Below are 23,640 nucleotides of genomic sequence, written 5' to 3' on the forward strand. Positions count from 1 at the left end.
GTTCCTTCCCATTAAAGTCTCCTATGTTTTGTGTTGATGCGGCGGATGGCAGAACCCATTTAGAATAGGCAGGTTTGCGGGGTTTGGGCTGCCCCCTCCCTGTCCTATAACAGATGGATGGATGGGTGGATGGATGGATGGGTGGATGGGTGGATGGGTGAGTGGATGGATGGGTGGGTGGGTGGATGGGTGGATGGATGGGTAGATGGGTGGGTGGATGGATGGGTGGATGGATGGGTGGATGGGTGGGTGGGTGGATGGGTGGATGGATGGGTAGATGGGTGGGTGGATGGATGGGTGGGTGGATGGGTGGATGAGTGGTGGGTGGGTGGATGGATGGGTGGGTGGATGGGTGGATGAGTGGTGGGTGGGTGGATGGATGGGTGGATGGGGGGTGGATGGCTGGGTGGGTGGATGGATAGGAGAATGAACAGATGGGAAGACAGATGTTTGGGGCAGTGTGGAGGAGATGGTTGACAGGTGGGAAGCCTGCCGGGGTGGGGGTAGCAGGAGAGAGGATCTACAGAAGAAAGGTGTAACCTCTTTCCTCATCTCACACAGAATCTGAAAAGCAGAGGACCCTTAGCCATCACAGTCCAACCCCCATGTTTCTAATGGAAAACCTCCGTTGAAGGAGCGGGGTGTTTCGCCCCAGGGCCCGCAGGAGGTCCAGGCAGAGCCAGAGCTGGGATGAGTCGCTGGTCCCCAGCTGGGGGCTCGTTCCCTGCCCCCCACCCTCCCGCGCCAGACAGTGCCAGGGTGGGGGAGCGGCCCCGCCCCCACCTCCGGAGGTGGCGGCCCCACGCGGCCCGACAAGCTGCCGTTGTCCCGCGGGCCCCGGGCCCGGCACACTGGGGCTTTGTCCAGCCCCCTGCCGCGACCCGGGGGGGCCCCACATGACCGAGGGGGAGGAGGAGCCTGCGGCGGTACTGGCAGCGGCGTCGGCGGCGGCTCCACCGCCATTTCCCTCCCTGGCCGGGGGTCGGCGGGCGCTGGCGGCGGCGGGGCAGGGCTGGGCGGGGCCGCGGACGCCGGGCCCCCCGATCCCCGCCCGGCTGCAGGCGCCGGGCCTGGGCCAGCCGGACAGCTGCGACCCGAGCGCTCTCCGGGCGGCGAGCTGGGGGTGCGCCCGGACCCCCGGCCCCGGGATCATGGGGAATGGCATGACCAAGGTAGGGGAGCGGGGTTCGCGCCGCCCACCCCTGGTCGCCCCCAGCCCGGCCCAGCGCCGGCTCTGTCTGGGTCTCTCCGCCCGCCTCTGCCCTTCTGTTCCCTGCGAGTCTCTGTATCTCTGTCTCCTGGGGCTCAGACGCGGTGTCTTCAGGGGCCTGTGTCTCTCGCGGACCCTGTATCTCTGTGTGTCTGCTCCTGCCTCTGTCTCTGTGTCTCTCCGGTGTCTCCAGCGTCTCTGCCTCTGCCGGGCGCTCTGTTTCATTCTGTCTTTCTGTGGCTGTCACTCCGGGACTCTCTCTCCAGGTCCCTCTCTCTGTCTCCATGTGTCTGTCTCGCTGGTCTCTGACCCCAGTGACCGGCTCCCTGGGGCTGTTTCTCTATCCTTCCCCGGCTGCTCCTGCATTGCCTGTCTCTGTCTTCCTCTCCCCAGCTCAGAATCCCACCCCCCCACTACCCCGTGCCCCTCCCTCAGGCCTTTCTACCCCCCTCGCTTTCCAATTACTCCCACCCAAGCTGTCTCCCCTCCCCAAGCTCCCCCAGCCCACGCCCCTGCCTCTCTCAGAGTCCAGGTCCAGGAGAGGGAGGAGGTTGTTCCTGGGTCCTGACACCCTTCATGGGACAGAGAGGCCGCGGCCCCCAGCTGTGGATTCTGAGGTTGCAGCCCTCGGGGTTGACCCCTGCCTGTCTTTCCTGTAGGTACTTCCTGGACTCTACCTCGGAAACTTCATCGGTGAGCACTGCCCACTCTGTCCCAAGGCCGTGGCCCGTGTCCACCATTCATGCTCTGGCCCACGCACCTTGGGAAAACTGAGGAATGGGGCCTGAGGGCGGGGAAGCATGCCAGACTGTGGAGGGGCCACGGGGAGGTGGGGAGAAGAGTTTCTGAGCACTGAAGGTCTCATGGGCCGGGCAGTATCCCTAGTGCCAAGGGTTCAGAGAGCCAGACACCAGGCAAGTCTGCACCCCCTCTGAGCCTCAGCCTCTCCTTCACACAGTACCACCTGTCTCTAAGGGCTCTTCCTACCGGAGGTTCTGGGTTGAAGTCTGTCTGGGAGTTCCAGCTAGAAACTGGAACCCTTTCCCCCCGCCCCCCACCCCGAACAACCTCCTCAGAAGAAGAGAGGTCTCTGGAGATTGGACTCTATCTGGCAGATTTCATTGGTCAGCACTGTCTGTCCCAAGGCCATGCACTCTACCTGTCCCAGGCTTGTGCTAAGAGACAGGCTGGAAGCTTCAGCAAGGCCAGGACGTCTGATGGGACAGGGCCCTCTGCTTCCAACCCTCCAGCCCCTTTGCTGTTCCACTCTTATAAACCCTGGTCCCTCCTCCCTGGGAGCTATTTCAGCAGCTAGTGATGCTTGGCCTCAGAATTTGATTAAGTAAATGAGGACAGGGGCCTGGAAGTTGAATGTCCCCAGACCCCAGGCCCAGCCCAGGCTGCACACCATAAGCTCTCAGCAATGTTCATTAAACGAGGAAGGGGACTTTCAGAGCTCGAGGGCTGTTGTTTATCTGATCATAGGAGGTCCACACACCCTGGAATCCAGCCCCTAGAGAGGACCACCGATAGCAGTATGGACACATCCCTGGGTCCTTTTTCATATCTCTTTGTAGATACAGATGTAATGTTTGAAACAAAAACAGAAACCTCTTCTGTGTGCTGTTCTGTAACCTGGGTTTCCCCTTTAATAACACATTGTTACTCATCAGAACATGGAGATCTTTTCAATGGCTGTAAGGTATTCAAGCATGAGTATATCATTATCCAGTCCCCTTTTGATGGCCATTGAGGTTGTTCCCAGTTGTTAAAACTTCGGATGTGTTTACTGGCATAAGCAGTACTGCATCAAACAGCATCCTCTACCCACAGCTTTCCTTGGCAGCTCACCCTGTACAGTCCATTCCTAGAAGTAGAATTGTTGGGTCAAGGCTATGCCAGGGAAGGGTATTTGCAATGGAAAGAACAGCATGGGCAAGGCCAGGGAGATGCTGAGCTCTGGTCACAAGACCAAATGAAGCCTAAGAGAGTGGCAGGACCTAGCATGCCAGGAACAGGAGGTGGGGAAGAAGCTGGGAGCTGGTAGAGGGTGGGCTAAGGTGGAATGGGTGGGGTGAGGAGGAGAGCTAAGCAGGGAGTCCTGCCTCCCTTGGTCATCAGAAACAAATAAGCCACACCTGCCAGATTGGCTCAATCATCCTGTTTCTTTCAGATGCCAAAGACTTGGATCAGCTGGGCCGGAATAAGATCACACATATCATCTCCATCCATGAGTCACCCCAGCCTCTGCTGCAGGTACTCCTTGCCCCTGTCCCGGGGCTGGGCGTAGGTGGGAAGGACTCAAACCCTCAGGACACTCATATATCAACACCTACTATGTGCTGCCTCCCTGACCCATGCTGACTCATTTAATGAAAAACTGGCCAGTTGTATGGTTGTACCCTTATTTGGCAACCGAGGCCCAGAGAGGTAAAGTAACTTGCCTAAAGTCACACAGGCTATCTAGCCTCAGAGGCCTGAACCTTAAAAAAGCCCCCATGTGGGCTTCCTATTACCCTTACAGAATAGATTATTCCAAATGGACCGTTCTGCGTCTGTGTCTGCAATGTGACCTCAGCTCTGGGGTGTAAAGGAGCTGCAGGATGGTGAAGGGGCTTTGGACACAGCTTGGCTTCCACTAGATGGGTTAGAGCTGGTTTTATTGAGACCTGGAAAAGAGAGGCTGGGGCGTTAAGACCCAGAGGAGGAAAGTGGGAAATCCAGACCACAGAGGCTGGGGTCCAGAGCCCAAATTCACACCTTCACCACTGCTCTCTCTGTAGCCAGGGGTACTGGACTTCACCTCTCTGAACATCAATCACCTGATCTGTAAAAAGGGATCTTTACAACAGTACCTACCTCCTGAGTTGTTCAGAGTCACATAATAGGTGCTCACAAATTACTAGTGATATCACAAAATTAATCATATTCTTATTCCTTAAACAGATCCTCCCCCCACCCTTTCCCTTGTGTGTGTCACCGACTAAAGGAAAAGAAATGTGGGTGAGAAAGGGCACTGGAGATCTGAGTTCCAAACCTGGTGCTGTCACAAATTTACTGTGTGACCTTTTGCAGGGTCCTTGCCCTCCCTGGGCCTTAGTTTCCCAGGTTTGCTAGTCTCTAAGAGAAACCTCCAATAATCTGTGATTCTCAGTGTCATTCCAAGAACTTTCCAGGTCAGTAGAGTCTGGTTTTGCTTTAGGGAAGGCTTGTTTTGAAGTATGCAGCCACTAGCTGCGTGAGGAAGGTTATCAAGTCCTGAATAGGTTTACTAATGAAATAACTGCTTGCAAAGTCTCTGTTCCAGCAGCCTGGCCCTCTTCTCACAAGCCTCTTTCCTTCCCCATCCATCAGTGAATGTACCAGTCAGTGTCTGATAATGCTGTGCAAACCCAAGGCCAAATGTGTTGCAAAGGGAAACTGCAAACCTTGCAAAATATGCAGGATTTTGTGACCTTGGGGAAAGTAAGTTAGCAAAGGGCTGGAATCTCAAACAAAGGCACTGATGAATGAGGACCTGGCCAGGGGTCCCTTAGCCACTGGCCAGTGGCGGGCTAACCTCCTGAAAGAACCTTGAATATCCAAGGATTAAGCGAGGTCCTTCAAGAAAAATGATGAGGTTCTTGGAACAAGGGAAAAAATAATTCTATGATCTTGAGTGAAGGTTAAGTATAAGCGAAGGATGTTGTATTAACTTTGTTGGAGAAAGTACTGATAATTGATTCATTGATTTTTTTAAATTTTATTAAATTTTAATTATTTTATTTTTTTAAGATTTATTTTTATTTATTTATGCATATAAAAGCTGGGGTGTAGGCCAGAGGTGCAGGGGGGTTAGAGGATTCACCAGAGACAGAATGGGGAGCAGAACAGGTAGATCTACTGAAATACACTGCTGAGGGGAGCAGCGGACAAGATGGGAGAGGTCTGCTGCACCATGTGGGTAGCTCCCTGGCCAGGGATTGAACTCATGCTGCAGTGGCTGGTGACAGCTTGATAGGGCTGAGACTTTAACCTGCATGACCAGGGAGGCCCTAATTCACTGATTATTTTAATAATTTTCACATAGTTTTATAACCCCAACTCACGTACTACAAGTTGTTTTCATAATCATTAGGTTTTTTTTCCCCAAGATAATAACATCTGCCTTGACCTTTTTGTTTTTTAATTATTTTTTTTACATCATTGTTTGTTTTTAAATAATATTTGCTTCCCCTCACCCCCTCAGGTGTAGTCCCCAGTGTTTCCTTTGCCAATGCACCCATACACCATCACCTCAGTCCCCTGTGCTCCTCCCTGCTTTGGCCTTTTTTTAGATGTATTTTTGTAATACTGATTTGAAGGGAAGTCACTTTAAGTGACCTATTAAGTGGCTATTTAATAGCCTTTATGGAGCTATTAAAAGAGTCCCTAGATCCTTTTTTCAAGTCCTTGTTCCCAAGGTACCCAAGCCTAACCTATGGAGTTAGGCTACCCTCTCCTCAGAAGGTTCTGGAATCAGTCAGAACTGGGAGGCACTCAGAGATGGCATCTACCTCTTTGAACAGAGAGGACAACAGTGGCCCAGAGAGGGCAAGAACCGGTCTGGGGCTTGGGTGGCCCAGCTGGGGTAAAGGGGCACAGGAGGGGCCTCCCACTGCCCACATGTGTTTTGTACTTGCAGGACATAACCTACCTTCGCATCCCAGTGGCTGACACCCCTGAAGTCCCCATGTAAGTTCCCCTGGATGAACTGACAGACAGACAGCTGCTTCCTGTAATGGTGGCAGGGAGGGTGGGAGGCGGTCTGAGGGGAGAGAGAGAGGACTCAGGCCAGAACGCTGACCTGGGGACCCCAGCACAGGTGATCACCAGGCCCAGGTGTCAGTCACACCCCTGCTCATGCCCCCTCTACCCTAGCCAAGACCCTAACCTCCCAGATCTGCCTCTCCAGTTGTGAAATGGAGAAAGTACTCTGTCTCCCGGGAACAGATGCCCCAGTGAATTTGAAAGGATCAGGTTGAGCCTGTTCAGCCTGTTCCTGAGTTGGCATCAGGGTTCCAGTCCGGCTTTGCCATTTACTTGCTGTGTGACCTTGGACAAATCACTTCCCCTCTCTGAGAGGAAAAACACTCCCTGTAATCAGGGTCAGGGAGGCTTCCAAAGACAGATGGCATGACTTAAAGATCTAGGACAGGGCCTGGAGGGTACCAGGAACTCAGTGGGATCTCTGCTCATGTTATTAGCAGCAGGGCCCTCCTACTGGGAGGGACGCCATCAGACACTCATGCCCCTTGGGAATCTTGCTTCCAACCCCATTGCTTGTCCCCAAACAGTCTGGTTACAGACTCTGGAGGAATATCTCCACCTATTTCCTTGAAAGATCATGAGAAGTCTTCCATGAAAATAAGATTGTCAAGACCCAGCAGGGAGGTGCCCTGGCCTCAGCGGTGGAATTTGCCATCATTGGCCTCTGCCATTGCTGAAATACCAGCATTATCGCATCACACACATGTTCTCTATTCACTGCATGTGCTGGCTGACCTGAGGGCCCCAGGGTTCTTTATCTCTTGCCTTCTCGTAAAGGGGAAGGATACCTTCTAAGACACCTGCCCCCTAGTGCTCCCTGCTCTATTTTTCTTCTCCAGCAAAAAGCACTTCAAAGAATGTATCAACTTCATCCACTGTTGCCGCCTCAATGGGGGGAACTGCCTTGTGCACTGGTGAGTTAAGAGGGGACTGGGGGGAGTGGAAGGAAGTGTCTGTCCTCCCTCCCCAGCACCTGCGTTTAGCAGGGGAATGAGGAGCCTGGGACAGATCTCCTCCCGCTGTCCGGATGCCATTCATAGAATAGCAGCCCATCCCAGCTGCATATCGGAGTTCTGTCCTTTATCAGCCGCGTGACCATGGCCAAATAGCTGTTTGCCCTGACACTCAATTTCCACATCTGTAAAATGGGGGAAAAGACCTGATGGACTCTGGGAGGGAAAGGTGAGGTCGTGCAGGAAGCCAGGCACCCTCCCATTGTTCTAGCTTTCTTTCCTCCCCTCCAGGCCTTTGAGTTGTTCCTGAAGAACAGGGACTGGGACTGGGATCTTCCCAGAGGCCCTTGGCTCAGTGGCTTTTTCATTCCATAACTTCTCACCCTGCCAGGCTCAGGTGGCTGTGCTGAGCGTGGGACCAGTTCTCTCCAGCCTTGACATGACCCTCTCCCTCCTTCCCCTGCAGCAGTGCACTGCCCATCTCCCCATTCTTCAGATCCACTCAGTTCCCACCTCATGGTCTTGGTACACTGCCCAGAATATTCTTGATCTTTCAAGATTCACCCTATGTCACATCCTTGGAACCCTTTTCCTAACCTTCCCCGCTCCCTTCCACTGAAATGTCCTTCCCTGTCCCCCATCCCTGGGTCCCTGACCTCTTCCAATGCAAACTCCTCTTCCCCTGCACTCACCTTCAGGGGTCACCACTAGAAATTGGTTCCCTGGTTTCTGTCTCCCCGGGTCATACTTCAAGCCCCAGATGGCAGAGCCCATCACTCTCTATCCAGTACCTGGAAAATAACAGATGATCAGGAAATGTTCACTGGGTGAATGAATGATGTTTTACTCAGACCTTTGATGTGGGAGAATGCCTGGGGGTACCATATGGGCAAGGCCTGGAGGTAGGAAAACAGGTACAGGTGCCTTGTGACTGGTACTTAGGAGAGCTGGAGTGGGGATGGGGTGCCAAGGAGTCACAGAGGAGATTGGGCCTTACCTGAAAACTTTGGGGTGTGGGGGTATCTCAGCTTTGCAGGCATCTCCCGCAGCACCACTGTCGTGACCGCATATGTGATGACTGTGACTGGGCTAGGCTGGCGGGAAGTGCTTGAAGCTATCAAGTCCTCCAGGCCCATCGCCAACCCTAACCCAGGATTTAGGCAGCAGCTTGAAGAGTTTGGGTGGGGCAATTCTCGGAAGGTAGGGGCAAAGCCTGGGGCAGGGGTGGGAGACTACACTTCCCTCGGGGCTCTGATCAGAAGGAAAAAGAGCCTGTGTGCTTCAGACCCTGCAGAAGGTTTTTCTGGGGTTTTGATCCGTGGTCTTGAGCCAATCTAGCCCCTACTTGTACTTATGTTTGGCCAGTGGGAGGTTTTCTTTTCCTTTTTAATTTAGAATTTGAACGCCTTTGGGCCACACCTTCCATTTGATCAGGTCCCAGCCTTACCTGCCCCACCTGCCTGAAACCTGAAGGCATTTAAGTGTTTGGCCCTTTTGGAGAGAAATGTCCTTCCCTGTCCCCCATCCCTGGGTCCCTGATGAGGGCCTAGGGATTCCTTCTCCTGCTCCTGCTGGGCAGATGGTACAGGGGCTGGCAAGAACTGAGGCCTCCCTGGGAACAAGGGATGAGACAGAGAAAGAGAAGGGGGGCTGCCCTCCTCAGGGGGCAGGCTGGTACCCAGAGGCTTGACTTCGGGGCTGCATCAAGAAGATGCAGGCAAGCAAGCTGCCCTGTGTGAGGGGGCTGTGGCGCGGCTGGGAGGGGTTAAGGCGGTCCCCACTGTGCAGTAGGGTATGAATTCAGCAGGTCTGGAAGATTTGGAGTGTCAAAGGCCCAGAGGGGTTCAGGGAGAGGAAACCACTCAGTGAGGGGTACAGAGACTCACAAGGAGGCTCCTACGATGCTCAGGAAGGGGAGGGGCCTGGCGAGGTGGGACGCTCGGGGAAGGGCGGGGCCGTGGGGACTGCGGCCGGGCGCCCGCCCATTCCCACCCCACACCCCTACCCCAGCTCCGCCGGCTGCTGGAGGAGCGCTTCGGAGAGAGCCCTTTCCACGACGAGGAGGAGGTGCGCGCGCTCCTGCCGCTGTGCAAGCGCTGCCGGCAAGGCCCGGCGACCTCGGCCTCCACCACGTCGCACTCCACTGCCTCCGAGGGAACCCTGCAGCGCCTGGTGCAGCGCGCGCCCCGGGAAACCCACCGGCCGCTGCCGCTGCTGGCGCGCGTCAAGCAGACTTTCTCTTGCCTCCCGCGGTGCCTGGCCCGCAAAGGCGGCAAGTGAGGATCCCGCCCTAGTGCGGATCCCACCCCGCTGTGGCTCCCCTCTCCCTCCCCACTGATCCCCTTGGGGGTGGTCTGGGCCTCCCACGGCCTCCAGGACGGGCCCAGGGCCTGTGGGAGTCCTGCAGCGGCCCTGCCCCCCTGCCTGCCTTGCTTGTCTGCATCTGCAGTCAGTGTGTCCTCCACGTTTGTGTCTCTGTTTTTGAGCTGGCCTGCTGCAGCCACCTGGTGCCTTAGTCCTCGGGCTGGGTGAGGGGGCACCCGGGTCTCTGCCCCTTAAAGGCAGCGGGAGTGGGAGTGGGTGGGTGGGGGTTGGGTGGGCCTGGAAGATATTAAAGAGACACAGAAGTTACCTGTCTGAGCTGCTCCAAGTCATTTAGCAAAGTCAAGGCAGCAGGACCCTGCCAAGGGCCAGGAGCCAGAAGGAAACTGGGATGGGAGGGGGTCTGCATCCCCTAGAGCCCCCGCAGCCTGCCACTCTCCCTGACTTCATTCTGCAGTGCTGACCTCTGAGACTATACCCACTTACTCCCCTGAGACCCCCTCCCATCTCCCTCCTGAGCCCTGATCTCCAGACTGGGGCCCTGAGTCTCTCCTGTCTAAACCAACCCTCTTCTCTCTGAGCCCCTCTCCATCCTCTTCCTCAGTCCCTTCCCCCTCCCCATAAATAAATACCAGCAGTAGTAGTGCCTCCCTCACACCTGACCTTTTACATGTAAGAGTTCACCTAATCCTTAAGGAAGAAACTGAAGCTCAGAGAAGTCAGACAACTTGCCCATGGCACACAGCTTAAGTAGGAGAGGCTGGATTTGAAGCTAGGTGATCTGAGTCCCTCAGGGCAACCATAAAGCAACAGACTATTCCGAGGATGGGCAGAGGTCACAAGAGCTGATTTTTTTCCTAAACTGAAATTAACCTGGGGCTGAGAAATAAGTACAAACTAGACTCACCTGTATGGAGTTCTCATTATGCACCAAGCACTGTGGTTAGGGCTGTTGGGGAGGCCCAGATTTCAGCTTTGGGGGGTTGGGATTAGGCAAAGTAACCTTCGCCTGCAACATTCATTCACCAGTGTGCCAGGGCAGGCATTGTGCTGGGCATTGGGGATACATCAGTGAGCGAAACCGCTGCCCTCTTGGTGCTGACATTCTGGTGTGAAAGACATCAGAGAAGCAGAGAAACAAAGAAATCGTGTTAGGCAGAGGGAACAGTAAGTGAAAAGGTCCTGGGGTAGGACTGTATGGCAGAGCAAGGTGGTAGGGCAGGGCAGCCAGATTCACCAGCATGTAGGGAGCCTGTGGTCCTCCTGACTGGCTAGTGGTGCCACGATCCACCTGGTTTAAAATACCTTTCTATTTCAAGGTGCCTCCCCACCTTGAAAACCTCACTGCCCCATCATCTGGAGAACAAAACAAGCCACCTTGATCTGATGTTCCAGATCCTTGATCATGCTCCCCCTTCTCTTGTTACACTTACCCACTCTGACTCAACAATAAAAATTGATTTGTACATTTATTGAACACTTGCAATGGGCCAGGCAGCACGCTCAATGCTTTACCCACGTCTCATTTAATCCCCAAGCAACCCTATGAAGTAGGCGTTGCTATTTAACACGAAGAAAGCGAGGTTGGTGCCCAGGTCACCAGCTGGCTAGTGGTGGGTCTGGGACTGAAGTCAGGCAGTCTGGCTATGGACTCTGGCTTCCCTTCTAGTACCTTGCTCTGCCGTCTAGGAAATGAAGAGGCTGTTGGACATAAGCAAGTCCTCCACTGCAATGTGATTATTACTTTGGTACATAGTTGCATGAAATGCTTCCTGCCCCACTGGAGTCCTCCAGGCTTGAGTTTGAATCTTGACTGTGGCTCTGTAAGTAACAGAGCTAGTGACTCAAATATGGGGACAAAGGTCAACACACTTAGGTAAAATTAGAGTCTTAGCAATTGTCACTTGGAGACACCCAGTTAGTAAAAAGCAGAACTACGCTCCCCCAAATGGTGCTGGGAGCTCACGGTATTTAGACTTAATAGGCAGTCTTACAACTGTTTTAAGCAAGTAGGATGGATGGTGACTTAGGAAGTCACTGTGTCTGCATGATTGGTCCATTGTTTAGTCTCCACCTATCAGCCAATCCCACCGTGGTCTTCCAGGCTTCCAAATTATTTATTTGCAGTTACAGTTTCTATGAGATCAAAACCAGACAGAGACAAGTTACTCTTCCCCATTTGTCTCCTTATTCCACAGGAACATGAAGAAGCCCCCCTGAAGGGCACACATGAAGGACAGCACTACCAGCTTCTGGTCAACACTGGCTGAGCATCCAGCTCTGTCCACTACAGACTAGAGTGGATTCCTCCCTTTTAATCTTAGTTCTCTCATGTACACAGCAAGGGGTGAAGCATTCTGAGCTAGTTGACCTCTTTCCTAACAGAAACCAATTTGACAATTTAATGAAAGATACAAACCATAGGAAAAACTCTCAGGCATGAAAAAAATTGCATAGACTTTCAAGGGGGACCACAGCCCCCACCAGGAATCTAGAAACTTCAAGTGTAGCTGTGGGGAGAGAGTGTGGACCACTGTTTAGCCGTTTGGGTTTGGGGGCAGAAAGACACAGGCTCAGATCCTGACTCCCCACCCCACTAGCTCTGTGACCTTATTATAGGGCTATAACATCTTGAGTCTCAGTCTTTTTAACAAATAAGTGAGTAGCCTCATCTCATACTGCAGCAACACTACAGCAGAGACTTTAGCCAGGCCCAGCATTGTGGTGAGGGCAGTAAATGGGGACTTCCAAGATGTATGGAAATGTTCTCCAGGTGTGGCCCATGCTCCACCAAGATCAGAATCCCATAGAGGAAACCCTTAAAATGGGCTCCCGCGCTTCCTGCCCAGAAAATTCGATTCTTCAGGCCTGGGGTGGAGACTAAGAGTGCATTTTTAACCAACCTCTGCCTCCCAATTCTGGTGGGAGTTAGACGTTAGAAACACTAAACCATTCTAAGAGACCGACTTTTCCGGCAGGCTGGAAGATCAGAGAACAGGTGCAGAGGTGTTCAGAGCAGCGCCTCTGGGTCGGTGCTCATCAGGGGGCCCCTTCCAGGGACAAACAGAGCTTGGGCTAACAGCCCCACCCAGTGGGACTCTAGGGCCCCACTATACTAGATCCGGTGCACACCCCCGCAAGCCCCCCCCCCCACCAGCGACCACGGGGAGGGGCGAAAGAAACGGCCTTCTGGCCTTCGGGGATCCGGAGAACCCACAAAACTGAAAGCGAAACCCGCCCTCCCGGACTTTCGCTTTCGCTGCCTCCCGCCACCCAGGTGGCCCCGCGGCCCGGGGAGAGCTGGAGTCCAGCCACCCTCGCCCCGACCTAGCCCCCGCGCGCTGCGTCCTCGATGGTCGGCGAGCCCTGGCGGCGGGAGGAAGGGAAGGTCCTCGACGGCAGGCGACCCATGGCGGGGGCCGGGGGTCCCCTGCGCCTCCGCGACTGGCTGGTGGCGCAGATCGAGAGCGGGCGCTACGCCGGCTTGCGCTGGGAGGACGCGGGCAAGACCCTCTTCCGCATCCCCTGGAAGCACGCGGCCAAGCAGGGCTACCAGGCGCGGCAGGACGCGGCGCTCTTCAGGGTAAGGGGCGGCGCGGAGGACCCAGCCGCGCTGCAGGACCTGGGGCCACGCGCTCCCTCGGTCCGCAGACTTCACTGGTCTCTAGGTTGAGGGTGGCGTTCTCCGTAAGCGGGAGACCTCAGGCTCCGAAAACAGAACGAGCCGCGGGCGGTGCGGCCTGCTTAGACGCCCCCGGGGGAGGTCCCGCCGCTTCCTGCGCCCAAAGCCCAACCCAAGTCTCCGGGAACCTTGTCCGCGCTTCCAGCACCGGCGCTTCTGGGCACCTCCCCCGGAGCCGTCCTGCCTTTCCCCAGCCAGCCACAGCTCCCTCCAGACTGGCTCCTTCCCAGCATTTAACTCCGGCTTGTCTCCAGGGGGCAGTGAGCAAACAGCTGCACGTAGGGTCACTGCACCACCCACCCACGCCCCCCTGCTCCGCCTCCCTGCCTCCCCTCCGCTTGGACAGGTGAAGCGCCGAAAATAGCCCAGCCCCTCACTCCCACAGGCCCCCAGTCCCTCCTCTCTGCCCTCTCCCTCGCAGTCTGGCTTCTGGCCTCTGCCCTTGCTAATGTCTCTCGTTCCCAAACAAACGTAAGGAAGGATGTCATCACTGTCTGCATCACTGTGACCCCCAGTGAGTCTGGGCTGGAGGAGCCTCCCTCTTCATTCTCAGGCCTGCCACCTGCCACCCCCCCCCTGTCCCCCTGCCCCCCTGCTTGACCCCTGCTTCTCAACCCCCACCTCCTCTCTTCCAGCGCCTGGGCCCTCACTCACGCCTACAGCCCCCTATCTCCCACCCGCCCCGCCCACAGCCCCAGCATGAAACCCCAGGCTGCTGCTTGTGGCTTCCGGGACCCTTCCTGGATGGTCCCTCTAATGAGCACTTCCGCAGTCCTGTGCCTGTTGTCACTTGCCCCTACCAATTTCCGTGTCCCCAAAATAGAACATGGCAGCGACTGCCCCCACACCTCAGAGCCAGGCATCTGAGTCCTGGCCGCTCCCTCCTCTTCCAGTCTCATTCTACTCTGGCCCCAAGGCCCGCCGACTCGTCCTGGGCACTTCTCTTCATTCCATCCACTTGGCCCATTTCCATCTTTCACCAAGACAACTGCAGGGACCCCACCAAACTCCCTGCTTCTCCCTTTCCCTCAGCTCTTCCCAAGGATAAATCTCACTTTGGCACTCCCCTACTCAGAATCCTTCCATAGCTCCCTACTGCCCTTGGGATAAAGTTCCCGACTCCTTACCATGACCTCAAAGCTCTGCACTAACTACCCTTGCCTGGCCTCATTTCCTCCACTCCCGCCCTCCCCAACTTTAGACCTGACCTGAGAGTTCTTTCAGTTTCTAAATGCTTCCGTCTCTCTCACCAGTAGATCTTTGCTCACGCTCTTCCCTCTGCCCGGAAAACCCCTTCTCTTCATCTTCACATGTCCGAACCCTATGGGGCTCAGCTTAAACAGCCCCTCCTCAAGAGAGACTTCCCTGTCAAGTTCACTTGTTTAATGTATTAAGCTCCAGCTTGGTGCTTTTCCCAAGTCATCCCTGATGCCTCCTGCTTTCTCCACTGAACGACCTTTCGCTGTGAAGTATAAGTGCCTTGTAGGAGTCTGTCTCATCTACTACACCCCCTCCAGCTCCCTGAGGGTGGTGACACCAGGCATAGGGCCTGGCACATAGTGGGTGCTCAGTAAGTGTTGAGCAGGTGGTTGTGTGGTCTGTCCGTGTTCCCGCGGAGGTGGCAAAGGGGCCTTCTGGGGCCAGCTCTTCTACTGTGAACAGCTGTCCTTTCAGTCAGTCAATTTAGTCTCATGCTTTTAACATTTTTATACTTTTTGTTGGTGATTTCACTGCTTAAAATGGCACCAACACGCACAGTGCTGAGTTAAAGCGCTACCTAGTGACCCCAAGCCAAGAACGCTGCAATCTGCCTGATGGAAAAAATATGTGTGCGCAGTAAGCTTTGTTCAGGTGTGAGTTACAGCTCTGTGGACCTCAAGCCCACTGAATGAACTGACAGTACATATTAAATAAGAGACAGAACACACATAAAACTAGGCTACATGTTGATGAAAATAGTGTAGGTTGGGGCTCACAGGAACCTAGCCCAGTATTTTCCCCTAGCAACAGTTCCTTGTTCATGAGATTTGATAGAACAGAGCTACCAGGAATAATGAGAACTATAGTACCCCACCCTCACACCCCCACCCCAGCTCCAATGACACCAGGCTGCTCACTGTCCCCCAAATGCACCATGCCCTGACCCAAGCTGTTCCCCCTGCCAGGAGCATCACTCTGCCAGCGGCCGCATACTCACCTGCACAGCTCAGCCCAGCTCCTACCACAGATATTTATTGGGCCTCTTCTGTGTGCCAGGAGTCATCCAGGTGCTTGGGAACGCAGCAGCGAGCAAAACCAAGTTCCTCTGTCATCACAGTGATAATACCTGGGCCCTCCGCCTGGGTTACCTTCGAGTTAGAGTATCTTGAACGTAGCGAATAAGCACTATCACAAACTAGCTCTGGCCATGTGCCAGGCGCGGTGCTAAGTACCTTACTGACACCCACCACAATGACATGAGGTTCAATACAGTTTACGGACAACAAAATCAAGCCTTAAAGGTCCCAGCACTGACAAGTGGTGCTGTGAATGCTTCCTTGGACTTCCACTTAGGAACGGTGGCTTTTCTGTCCTGATGCCCACTTAGTGTCCCACTAAGCCTGGAATCTCTGAGGGCAGGAATTAAATGTGATTCATCAGTTAAGTTCTGACCACCAGCACCCCCGCCCTGAACATGAGAAAATGCAAGCAATACATCTGCTGCCCCCCCCCTTGGTCCACTCTGCTGCAGCCACACTGACCCTCCTTGAATCTATCATTCTCTTCCTACCACAGGACCTTTGCACTGACTGTTCCTTCTACTAGAACAGCCTTCCCCAACCCTTTGTCAGACCCCATATTTCTTTTCATTCAGACTTCAGCTCAAAGGCCACCTCCTCCGGGAGACATCTTCTGACCACCCTCTCTAATCAGTCCCTCACTTCTCTGAATTATTTAGTGCCTCTACCACAGCAGTCACTCTGATTATTTCATGAATATCTTTGAATTAATCTTTTACACCAGGCAACTCTGTTTTGTGTCTTCTTACCTTATCCACATCATCTCAGTCTCCTTCTCAGTCTTTCTTAGTCTCACTCAGGATCATGCTCTGAAGATCTGTTCTTGTACATTCGTCCATCTACTGAGCTGCTCCTAGATGCTTCTAGATGCTGCATGATGAGCATCCATCGCACCCACACCACATGCACCTCTCCAGGATGAACACCTCTCCCAGGTGCTTTCCAGCACCACCAGTCGAGCCACAGTGGCTGTCCTTGCCCAGGTCCCCTGGTGAACCCCTGTGAGAATTCCTTTCGTTAGAATGTCTGCTCATAGGGTACATTTATACTCAATTTGACTAGGTGTGCCAGATTGCTACCTGAAGCTCCGTGTCCCTTCCACGCCCACCAACAATGCCCCCATCAGCTCCCGGCATCATCCAACTCACAAAATTTTGTCAATTCATATTTTTATGTGCATTTCTCTGACGTTAATGAGTTTAAATATTTCCTCATATGATCACAGGCTTTTGGTTTCCCCTTCTGTAAACCACCAATTCTTGTCCTTTGATGAGATTTATATTTTTTTGCAGGGTGTGCTCTCTGCCTTTTGTTGATTTGCAGAAGTTCTCTGTATGTCCTAGTTCTGACTTAGGCCCCTGCTGATTGCAGACATTGTCAGGTTTTTTTGCCTTAGGGTTCATGCCTTCAAAGTTTTGTTTTTGTTTTTTTTTAAGATTTATTTATTTATGCATACAAGAACTGGGGTACAGGCCAGAGATGTGGGGGTTGAGAGGATTCACCAGAGACAGAGCAGGGAACAGAACAGGCAGACTGACTGAAACACACTGCTGAGGGGAGCAGCCGGCAAGACAGGAGAGGTCTGCTTCGCCATGTGGGTAGCTCCCTGGCCAGGGGATCAAACTCATACTGCAATGGCTGGAGACAGCTTGATAGCGCTGTCTTTAACCACTGCACCATCAGGGAGGCCCTTTCAAAGTTTTGTTTAAGAAGCAGTCTGTGCCCCTAGATTTTTTTTCTCTCTCTCTATATGTGTGTGTGTGTGTGATTAATTTTACAGGTTTACCTCTTACCTTTGGTTATTTTAGTCACCTAGAGTCAACTTTATATGGGGCAATAGGTAGGGACTTATATGGTAGTCTAGATAGCAAATCACTGCCACTGTTTATATCTTTTCTTCCGATTTATTTTTTTTTTTATTTATCACAATCCATAATTTGGATTATAGCTGTTTCCCTTTAGCTGTTTGCAGTTGTTTTCTCCAATTATAATTGACTTCCTTGAGAGTGGGGACTGTGTTGTCTCCCTCTCCTAGCTCTGACTCATAGTAGAAGCTCTAGAATATGGAGGAAGAAAGAGAGGAAATAATGGATGGGCAGAGGGAGAGAGAGAGAAGGGTGGGGCACAGAGCAGTCCCTTACCCATTAGCATGGCACCCTCTCCTATACTCTCCCTGCCCACTTATCCCTGCTTACTCCCAGGCCTGGGCCATATACAAGGGCAAGCACCTAGAGGGCGTTGACAAGGAAGACCCCCCCATGTGGAAGACACGGCTCCGCTGTGCCCTCAACAAGAGTGCAGACTTCTGTGAGGTGCGCGAGTGCAGCCAGCTGGACATCTCCAACCCCTACAAGGTCTACCGGATTGTGTCTGACGGTGCCCATGGCCCAGGTATCATCCTGCCCCCGGAGGGAGTGGCGAGGATGGCTGTCTAGGCAAAAGGGCTTATGTGAAATGTTGGGTTTGCTGAGCTTAAACTCATGGGCTGGTAAACATGAGGACCCTTAGATCATCCAGTTTATCACCCGATTTGAAAAGGAGAAAACTGAGGCCCTGGGAGGCGTGGACGTTACCAAGCTCATGAGTGAGCTGCGGTACTCTTGTCTGAGATCATTTCGGTTAAGGGGGTTCCCCTTAAGGCCCAGGAAACAACAGGCTGTCTGCTGCTCCATCCAGTTACCAGGGCATGTGCTCCTAAAGAGGACCGCGTTCCCCAGAGCTGGCAGGAGTCCCCTGCAGAAGTGGCTGAGCCCGCCTGCGGGACAGACAAGGTCAGTGTATCCTTCCAGGACCTGCAGCCCTTCCAACTCAGTCACCGCTCACCCAAACCACCCTCCCTCTGACCTCAGCACATTTATCTCTTCCTCTCCGTCAGCTCCTGCTCCATCACTGTCCACGACCCTCCTATCAGCTTTACCTCTTCTTACCTCTGCCCCGTGTCTGCATTATCATCAGCCCCATTCTGCCCTCATCGCCATCATCTCTGACTCTCTCCCTGTTCCCATCACCTCTGCTGTCTTCAGCTCCACCACTCTGTCTGCATCAGCCCTAGTTTCCAAATTCACCCTCATCCCTATCATCATTGGGGCCATAGTTCCATCCCCGCTGACCCCATCAGGTTCAGTTCCATTGCTCTGTTCCCTTCCCTGTCATCTCTTCCAGCTCTCTTGCTGTTACCATCATCCCAGCAACTCCATCACTCCCTGCATTGCCTCTGTTCTTTCCACCCCATCACCTGCCCCCCATCTATGCTTCATCACTCCATTCCATTGTTTCTAGCCCCCATCAACATTCACTCCATTGCTCGATGCCCTTCCCCCACCTGTTATCTCCAGCTCCTTCATCTCTCATTGTCCTCATTCTCTCCCAGCACTTCCTCTCCCGGTCACGATTAGCTTGATCTCTGACCTGGTCACCTCCAACAACTCATCAACTCTCTCTCTACCCCAAGGGAGGGCTGGATCTTGAGCTCTGAAACTCCAAAGTTCCTATCAACCCCAGCTGGCCTTCAGTTTACGCAGACCTCCCTCTGCCCTAGTGGAGTCTGGGGACTCCTGTGGCCCACAGATCTCCTTCCCGTCTCACGCCCCTCTCTCCCAATGCTCAGGACGATTCCAGATTAGCCACAGAGGCTAAGGACAAGGAGCAGCCTCCCAGGCTGGCCCAGCGGGGCTCCCTACCGTCAGCTGCCCTGCTCCCAGGCCCTTTGGCTGACCACAGTAAGGACTGGGTCTCCTCACCCACCCCTGCCTCCTCCCAGACCTCTTCCAGGACCTTGATCTAAGGGCAGAGGGAAGAGGCACCTGACTCTTCCCCTCCCCCCAGGGTACCAGGCACAAGACCCCACACACCACTGGAGCCCTTCACCTTCTGAGGATTTCAGCAACCCTGGTAAAGAATCTAAAGACCCTCCTCTTTGACTAGTGTGCAGAACTGGAAAGGGCCCTGGGTTGGAGCAACTAACTTCTATGCCCCACCTAAAGCTCCCAGTCAAGACTCCCAATAACAACCACTAATATTTGTCAAGGGTTTAGCTGATGCCAGGCAACCTTCTAATTTCTTGCACAGCTTTTGAGATAGATACTGCCATCACCCCCATTTGATAGAACTTTGCCCAAGATCCCACAGCTAGTAATTCTGGGAAAGATGCTAATAGGTACAGCTTCCAAGTGGCTTGAGAGATTGGAATCCAGAGGCCTGGCTGCTGAGCCCACAGTCCTGACCATTGAGAGCACTGCTGGCTCCTCCAGTGGAAAGCTGTTTTGCTGTTGTTACTGTTATGTCCAACAGGATTAAGATCTATTTGCTGGGAAGAAGCCCAGATTCCCAGAGGCTGGGGCTCAGAGTGTGACAGTGGCATTCCCCACCCCCATGGCAGAGGTAGTCCAGGTCTCCCTATTCTTGAAGCTCACTACCAATTCTTTCCTGCTGGAAGCCATTATATACTAGCAAGCATCACTGCGGCCACTGCCACCACTAGAATTATCACATATAAAAAGGGCGGCCCCAAATCCCTTGGTGAGGGCCAGGAGGACCTCCTGGCTCCTTGTCCTCTTGCAGGAGTAGAGGGGGTGCTGGAGCCACCGCCCTGGCGCATGCCCCCCCCCCTCCCCTTTCCGCAGATTGCTGGCTGCACGTGCGGCTCTTCTATGGCGCGGAGCTGGTGCGCGAAGCCACGGCGCGCACGGCGGAGGGCTGCTGCCTGAGCCCGCGGGCCGCCGCCGAGCGCCTTCTGGGGTGGCCAGCTCGCATCGCGCAAATTCGCTTCCCGGAGCCTCCGCCCGGCGCCCGCGTGCTGCAGCGCCTGCTGCCCCATCTGGAGCGCGGCGTGCTGCTGTGGGTGGCGCCCGAGGGCGTCTTCGCCAAGCGCCTGTGCCAGGGCCGCGTGTACTGGCGTGGTCCGCTCGCCCCCCACCGCGCGCAGCCCAACAAACTGGAGCGAGAGCGCACCTGTCAGCTGCTGGACACCAGCCGCTTCCTCACAGGTAGGCCCGCAGGCAGGGCTGGTGAGGCTTCCGGCAGAGTGGAAGAGCACAGAGGGCATGGGCACAGGGGGTACAACCAGACGTAGACAGAGGATAGTGGGCACACAAGATATGGGTGCAGAGGAATGGGTTTATGGATGCTGGGCATGCTGTGGACATTGAAACAAAGAACAGGATACAGAAGCATCAGGATAGGAGGAATCTGGGCATCAGGAAAGCTGGGCATAGATGCAGACATAGGTGTATGGGAGGTGACAGTGCGGGCAGGCTTGGGGCACTGGGTGGGGCATAAGCATAGCACTCAGGCACAGGAGACCATGGGGCTTAGGGATGTAAGCATAGGGTGGGTGCAGGACAGGCACAGGTAAGCTGTCATGGCTGTGGGGTGGGCATGAAGTGATGGGGGCACAAGGCATGATGAGTGAGGTGGGCACAGATGTGGGGCGTGAGACAGGCATAGGGACATGGAAATGGGAGTAGGCACACGTGGGGACATGAGCTTATAGGACTGGACATGGAACATGGGTGTCAGGTGGGCACCAGATGGGATGCCTGCCTTGGCCCAGCCCCCACAGTCTGGGTGCCCGTAGACCTGCGCGCCCACCTACATGATGGCTGCCCAGAGCCTGAGTACCAGATCCAGCTGTGCTTCGGTGAGGAGTACCCGGGCCCGGAGGATCGGCCTACGGAGCGGCTCATCATGGCCCATGTGAGTCCCCCTCCCCACTCCAGGGAGCATCACCCCCTCTGTGCCCCCCATACAACCTTCACTGATTCCCCCCAGGCCCCCAGGACCTACTGTGAGACCCTCTGGTCTGCATGACCCTACTTGTGTGTGGGGAGGTAGCTGTCACTCGGGCATCCACTTCCTACAGGGAAGGTAGGGGGTGGGCAAGGAGAGGGCTGACTCGCTGCCCCACCCCACAGGTGGAGCCAGTCTTTGCCCGGGAGCTCCTCCTGCACTTTAAGAGCCACAGCCAAGATGCCTCCTTGGGCCCAGTTCCCAACCCAGCACCCCCCAAGGCTTCGCTCATCTAACAGCGCAGCAGAGTCAGCCATAAGCATCTGTTTCCTCCTCTCTTACCCTCCATAAAGTCAGCTCACCACAAAGTCTGACCTCTACCCCTGCCTGGCCTGGCCTTAAACTGAGGCAGTGGACTTGGGGATTTCCCCGCCCATCACCCAGGTGGGTTGGAACAGCTGAAGTTGATCTCAAAGCTGATCTCATCTGCAACCTCTCAGCCACAGGGATGGCTGGCATCCACAGCAGGTGGGGAAATCAGACTTGACCTGGAGGTTCCTGAAACAGCAGTCAGTGCAGAAACAAGACCTCATCTCTTGTTGAGAGCCCAAGCTGGCTATAGCAATTTACTTAAAGCCTGCCCTACCTGCAGTTGAGCCCATTGTCAGTGTTGCTTAAAGCAATTAGATCTGTTGCAATTAGATCTGCAGGGTTGTTTAGAGAGAGGCCAACTAGTAATGATTGCCTGGCCTCTGAGGGCTCTGAGTTTCTAGACCCTTCCTCCCACTCTACCACAAGTCTCTCTTTTGGGGGACAGCAGGGGGTTGGTAGAGCAAGGAGTTCCAAAACAGAGGCCTTGTCCTGAACCCAACGATTTGGTTGCTAACCACTGAACCAGCAGTGCAGTGGATACTGCGGGTCCCCCAAACACAACCCAGAGACAGAAGCCAGCATGAGCACCAGGAGCCTAGCCCCTCCACAAAGCCCCTAAACTTCAAGCTGGGAGTCCTTGGGAACTGGGAGGGAGAACCCCCACTTCAAAAGCAGTCAGCTCTGCCATGTCAGTGAAGTCACTGTTTTCTGTCCCAGAAATCAGATGTTTTTTCTTTTTCTGATTTCTAACTTTATTTATAGGAATCCTCTTACAGATGGCAACCTAATAAATCTCTTTGACGATACACTAATAAGCCTTTTTTATGGGGGTAGGATGCTGGTACTGTATGATTCAACAAAGGACAGAAGTCAATTGGATCTCTACTTTTTAATTCATTCAACAAACGTTTACTGAGCACTTGTTCTGTTCCAGGCCAATGCTGGACACTGGGGATGCATGTTCCCTACTCTCTTGGGGATCACAACCTGTTTACCAGTGGGGGCCTAATGACTGTCCTCTACCCCTGCCCCTCACAGAGGAGGTAGGGTTTAGGAGGCAGAGACACAATCCTGAGTTCAAATCCCAGCTTTGTCACTTACTAGCTGTGTGACCTCAAGCAAGTCACTTAACTTTGCTGAGCCCCAGAGTCCTCATCTATTCAAAAGAAGCAATGAGGACCTCTGGAGCAGGGCTGGCAGAGGGGTAAATGTAGAAGGGAGAGGTAAGCAGGTTTGGCATGGAGGGTGGCACACAGTAGGGGCCCACTGACTTGGTTAGTTACTTGTGGGTGGGAGAGCATGGAGGAAGCTGCCTCATCCTCCAGATGACCTGACTGTCCAGGGCTTTGCTGCACCCCAGTTCAAGGCTGCGGCTGGGTAGGAGCCTCAGTCCAAAGTGACAGTCCTCAGTCATATCCAAATCCCTACTCTATGCTACACTCTCCGAGGACACTGGATTTCGTGCAAGGGGATTTGCATGCCTCTTTACCACAAATCTTACAGCTGAAGAGTTGCTAACTCCATTTTAGAGAAGGAAACACATGCTCAGTCAGGGACCAGGGCTTAATGGAGATGCTTCTTGGGAAGGGAGAGGTCTCCGTCCTGACGACTGTCCTCCCCAAAGCCATCAGTAGAGGGCGCCAGGTCTCAGCAGAACAGGTTTGGCTGTTCTGGCCCTCCTGGGAGGTCCTGATCACCATCCCAGATACCCTGCCCCACATACATGCCCCAGTGCTCACTGGGAACAGTGTGACCTTAAGGGCTTTGCACTGCGGGGAGGAAAAAGTAGGCAACAAGCCTGGAAGAAGGAGAGCAGAAGGAGGAACTAGGGGTGGGGCATTTGAGAGACCCCTGGGGCTTTTCTTGTGGGGATTCCCGGTTGTCCAGGTCAGCGTTTAGACTCTACCTGTCTTTTTTCTCCTCTCTCTCTCTCTTTTTCTGCCCCTCCCTCTCTTGTAGCTGTATCTGTGTTTCTTTCAGAGATTCTGACTTTCCCTGTGTGTGTGTGTGTGTGTGTGTGTGTGTGCCCCTCCGGGTGTCTTCATTTTTTCTGTCTGTCTTGCCTTTGTCTTTGTCTCTGTCTCTACCTCTATTTCTGTGTTCCTGTCCCTCTCTTATTCTGTCTCTCCCTCTCTGTCTCTCTTTTTGCTCTTTCCCTCTCTGTGTCTCTGCCAATGTCCCTTTTTGTTTGTCTCTGTCTCACTCAGTTTCACATCCTGCCCCTCCCCAGCCACCACCATATAGCCCATGTGGCCCGAGGGTCTCAGTCCCTTCCCTCCCATCTCCTCATCCCTGGCAGAGAGCTGC

At 54.0% G+C, this 23,640-nt stretch overlaps 2 protein-coding genes and 1 long non-coding RNA gene across 5 annotated transcripts; 2 read left to right on the plus strand and 1 right to left on the minus strand.

Annotated features, from left to right (window-relative positions):
* The first annotated feature begins 947 nt into the window (after window positions 1-947).
* LOC119234376 (dual specificity protein phosphatase 15) lies at window positions 948-9,579 on the plus strand. 3 transcript variants are annotated; one of them, XM_037497275.2, is made up of 7 exons: window positions 948-1,172; window positions 1,870-1,903; window positions 3,384-3,466; window positions 5,874-5,923; window positions 6,838-6,912; window positions 7,980-8,151; window positions 8,962-9,579. In XM_037497275.2, exons 1-7 carry the CDS (start codon window positions 1,152-1,154, stop codon window positions 9,229-9,231), a joined length of 705 nt encoding a protein of 234 aa, XP_037353172.1. In that variant the 5' UTR covers window positions 948-1,151; the 3' UTR covers window positions 9,232-9,579. The 3 variants fall into 3 exon arrangements, with proteins under 3 accessions (XP_037353172.1, XP_037353182.1, XP_054553174.1); XM_037497285.2 differs by lacking the exon at window positions 7,980-8,151 and having other exon boundaries at window positions 1,117-1,172; XM_054697199.1 differs by lacking the exons at window positions 948-1,172; window positions 5,874-5,923 and having other exon boundaries at window positions 1,872-1,903; window positions 8,962-9,271.
* LOC119234387 (uncharacterized) lies at window positions 5,623-12,578 on the minus strand. Its single transcript, XR_008552530.1, has 3 exons — window positions 10,181-12,578; window positions 7,644-7,742; window positions 5,623-5,996 (listed from the first exon to the last, which is right to left on the minus strand). It is a non-coding gene; the product is annotated as an uncharacterized LOC119234387 (long non-coding RNA).
* On the plus strand, window positions 11,548-23,189 carry LOC119234367 (interferon regulatory factor 4-like). Its single transcript, XM_037497265.2, has 8 exons — window positions 11,548-12,856; window positions 17,436-17,625; window positions 17,911-18,005; window positions 18,842-18,953; window positions 19,060-19,125; window positions 19,857-20,219; window positions 20,810-20,928; window positions 21,147-23,189. Exons 1-8 carry the CDS (start codon window positions 12,626-12,628, stop codon window positions 21,255-21,257), a joined length of 1,287 nt encoding a protein of 428 aa, XP_037353162.1. The 5' UTR covers window positions 11,548-12,625; the 3' UTR covers window positions 21,258-23,189.
* Window positions 23,190-23,640: the final 451 nt, after the last annotated feature.

This window comes from Talpa occidentalis, unplaced genomic scaffold (genome assembly GCF_014898055.3).
Source record: "Talpa occidentalis isolate TD23 unplaced genomic scaffold, MPIMG_talOcc4v2.1 talOcc4.10, whole genome shotgun sequence".
Classification (NCBI taxonomy): domain Eukaryota; kingdom Metazoa; phylum Chordata; class Mammalia; order Eulipotyphla; family Talpidae; genus Talpa; species Talpa occidentalis.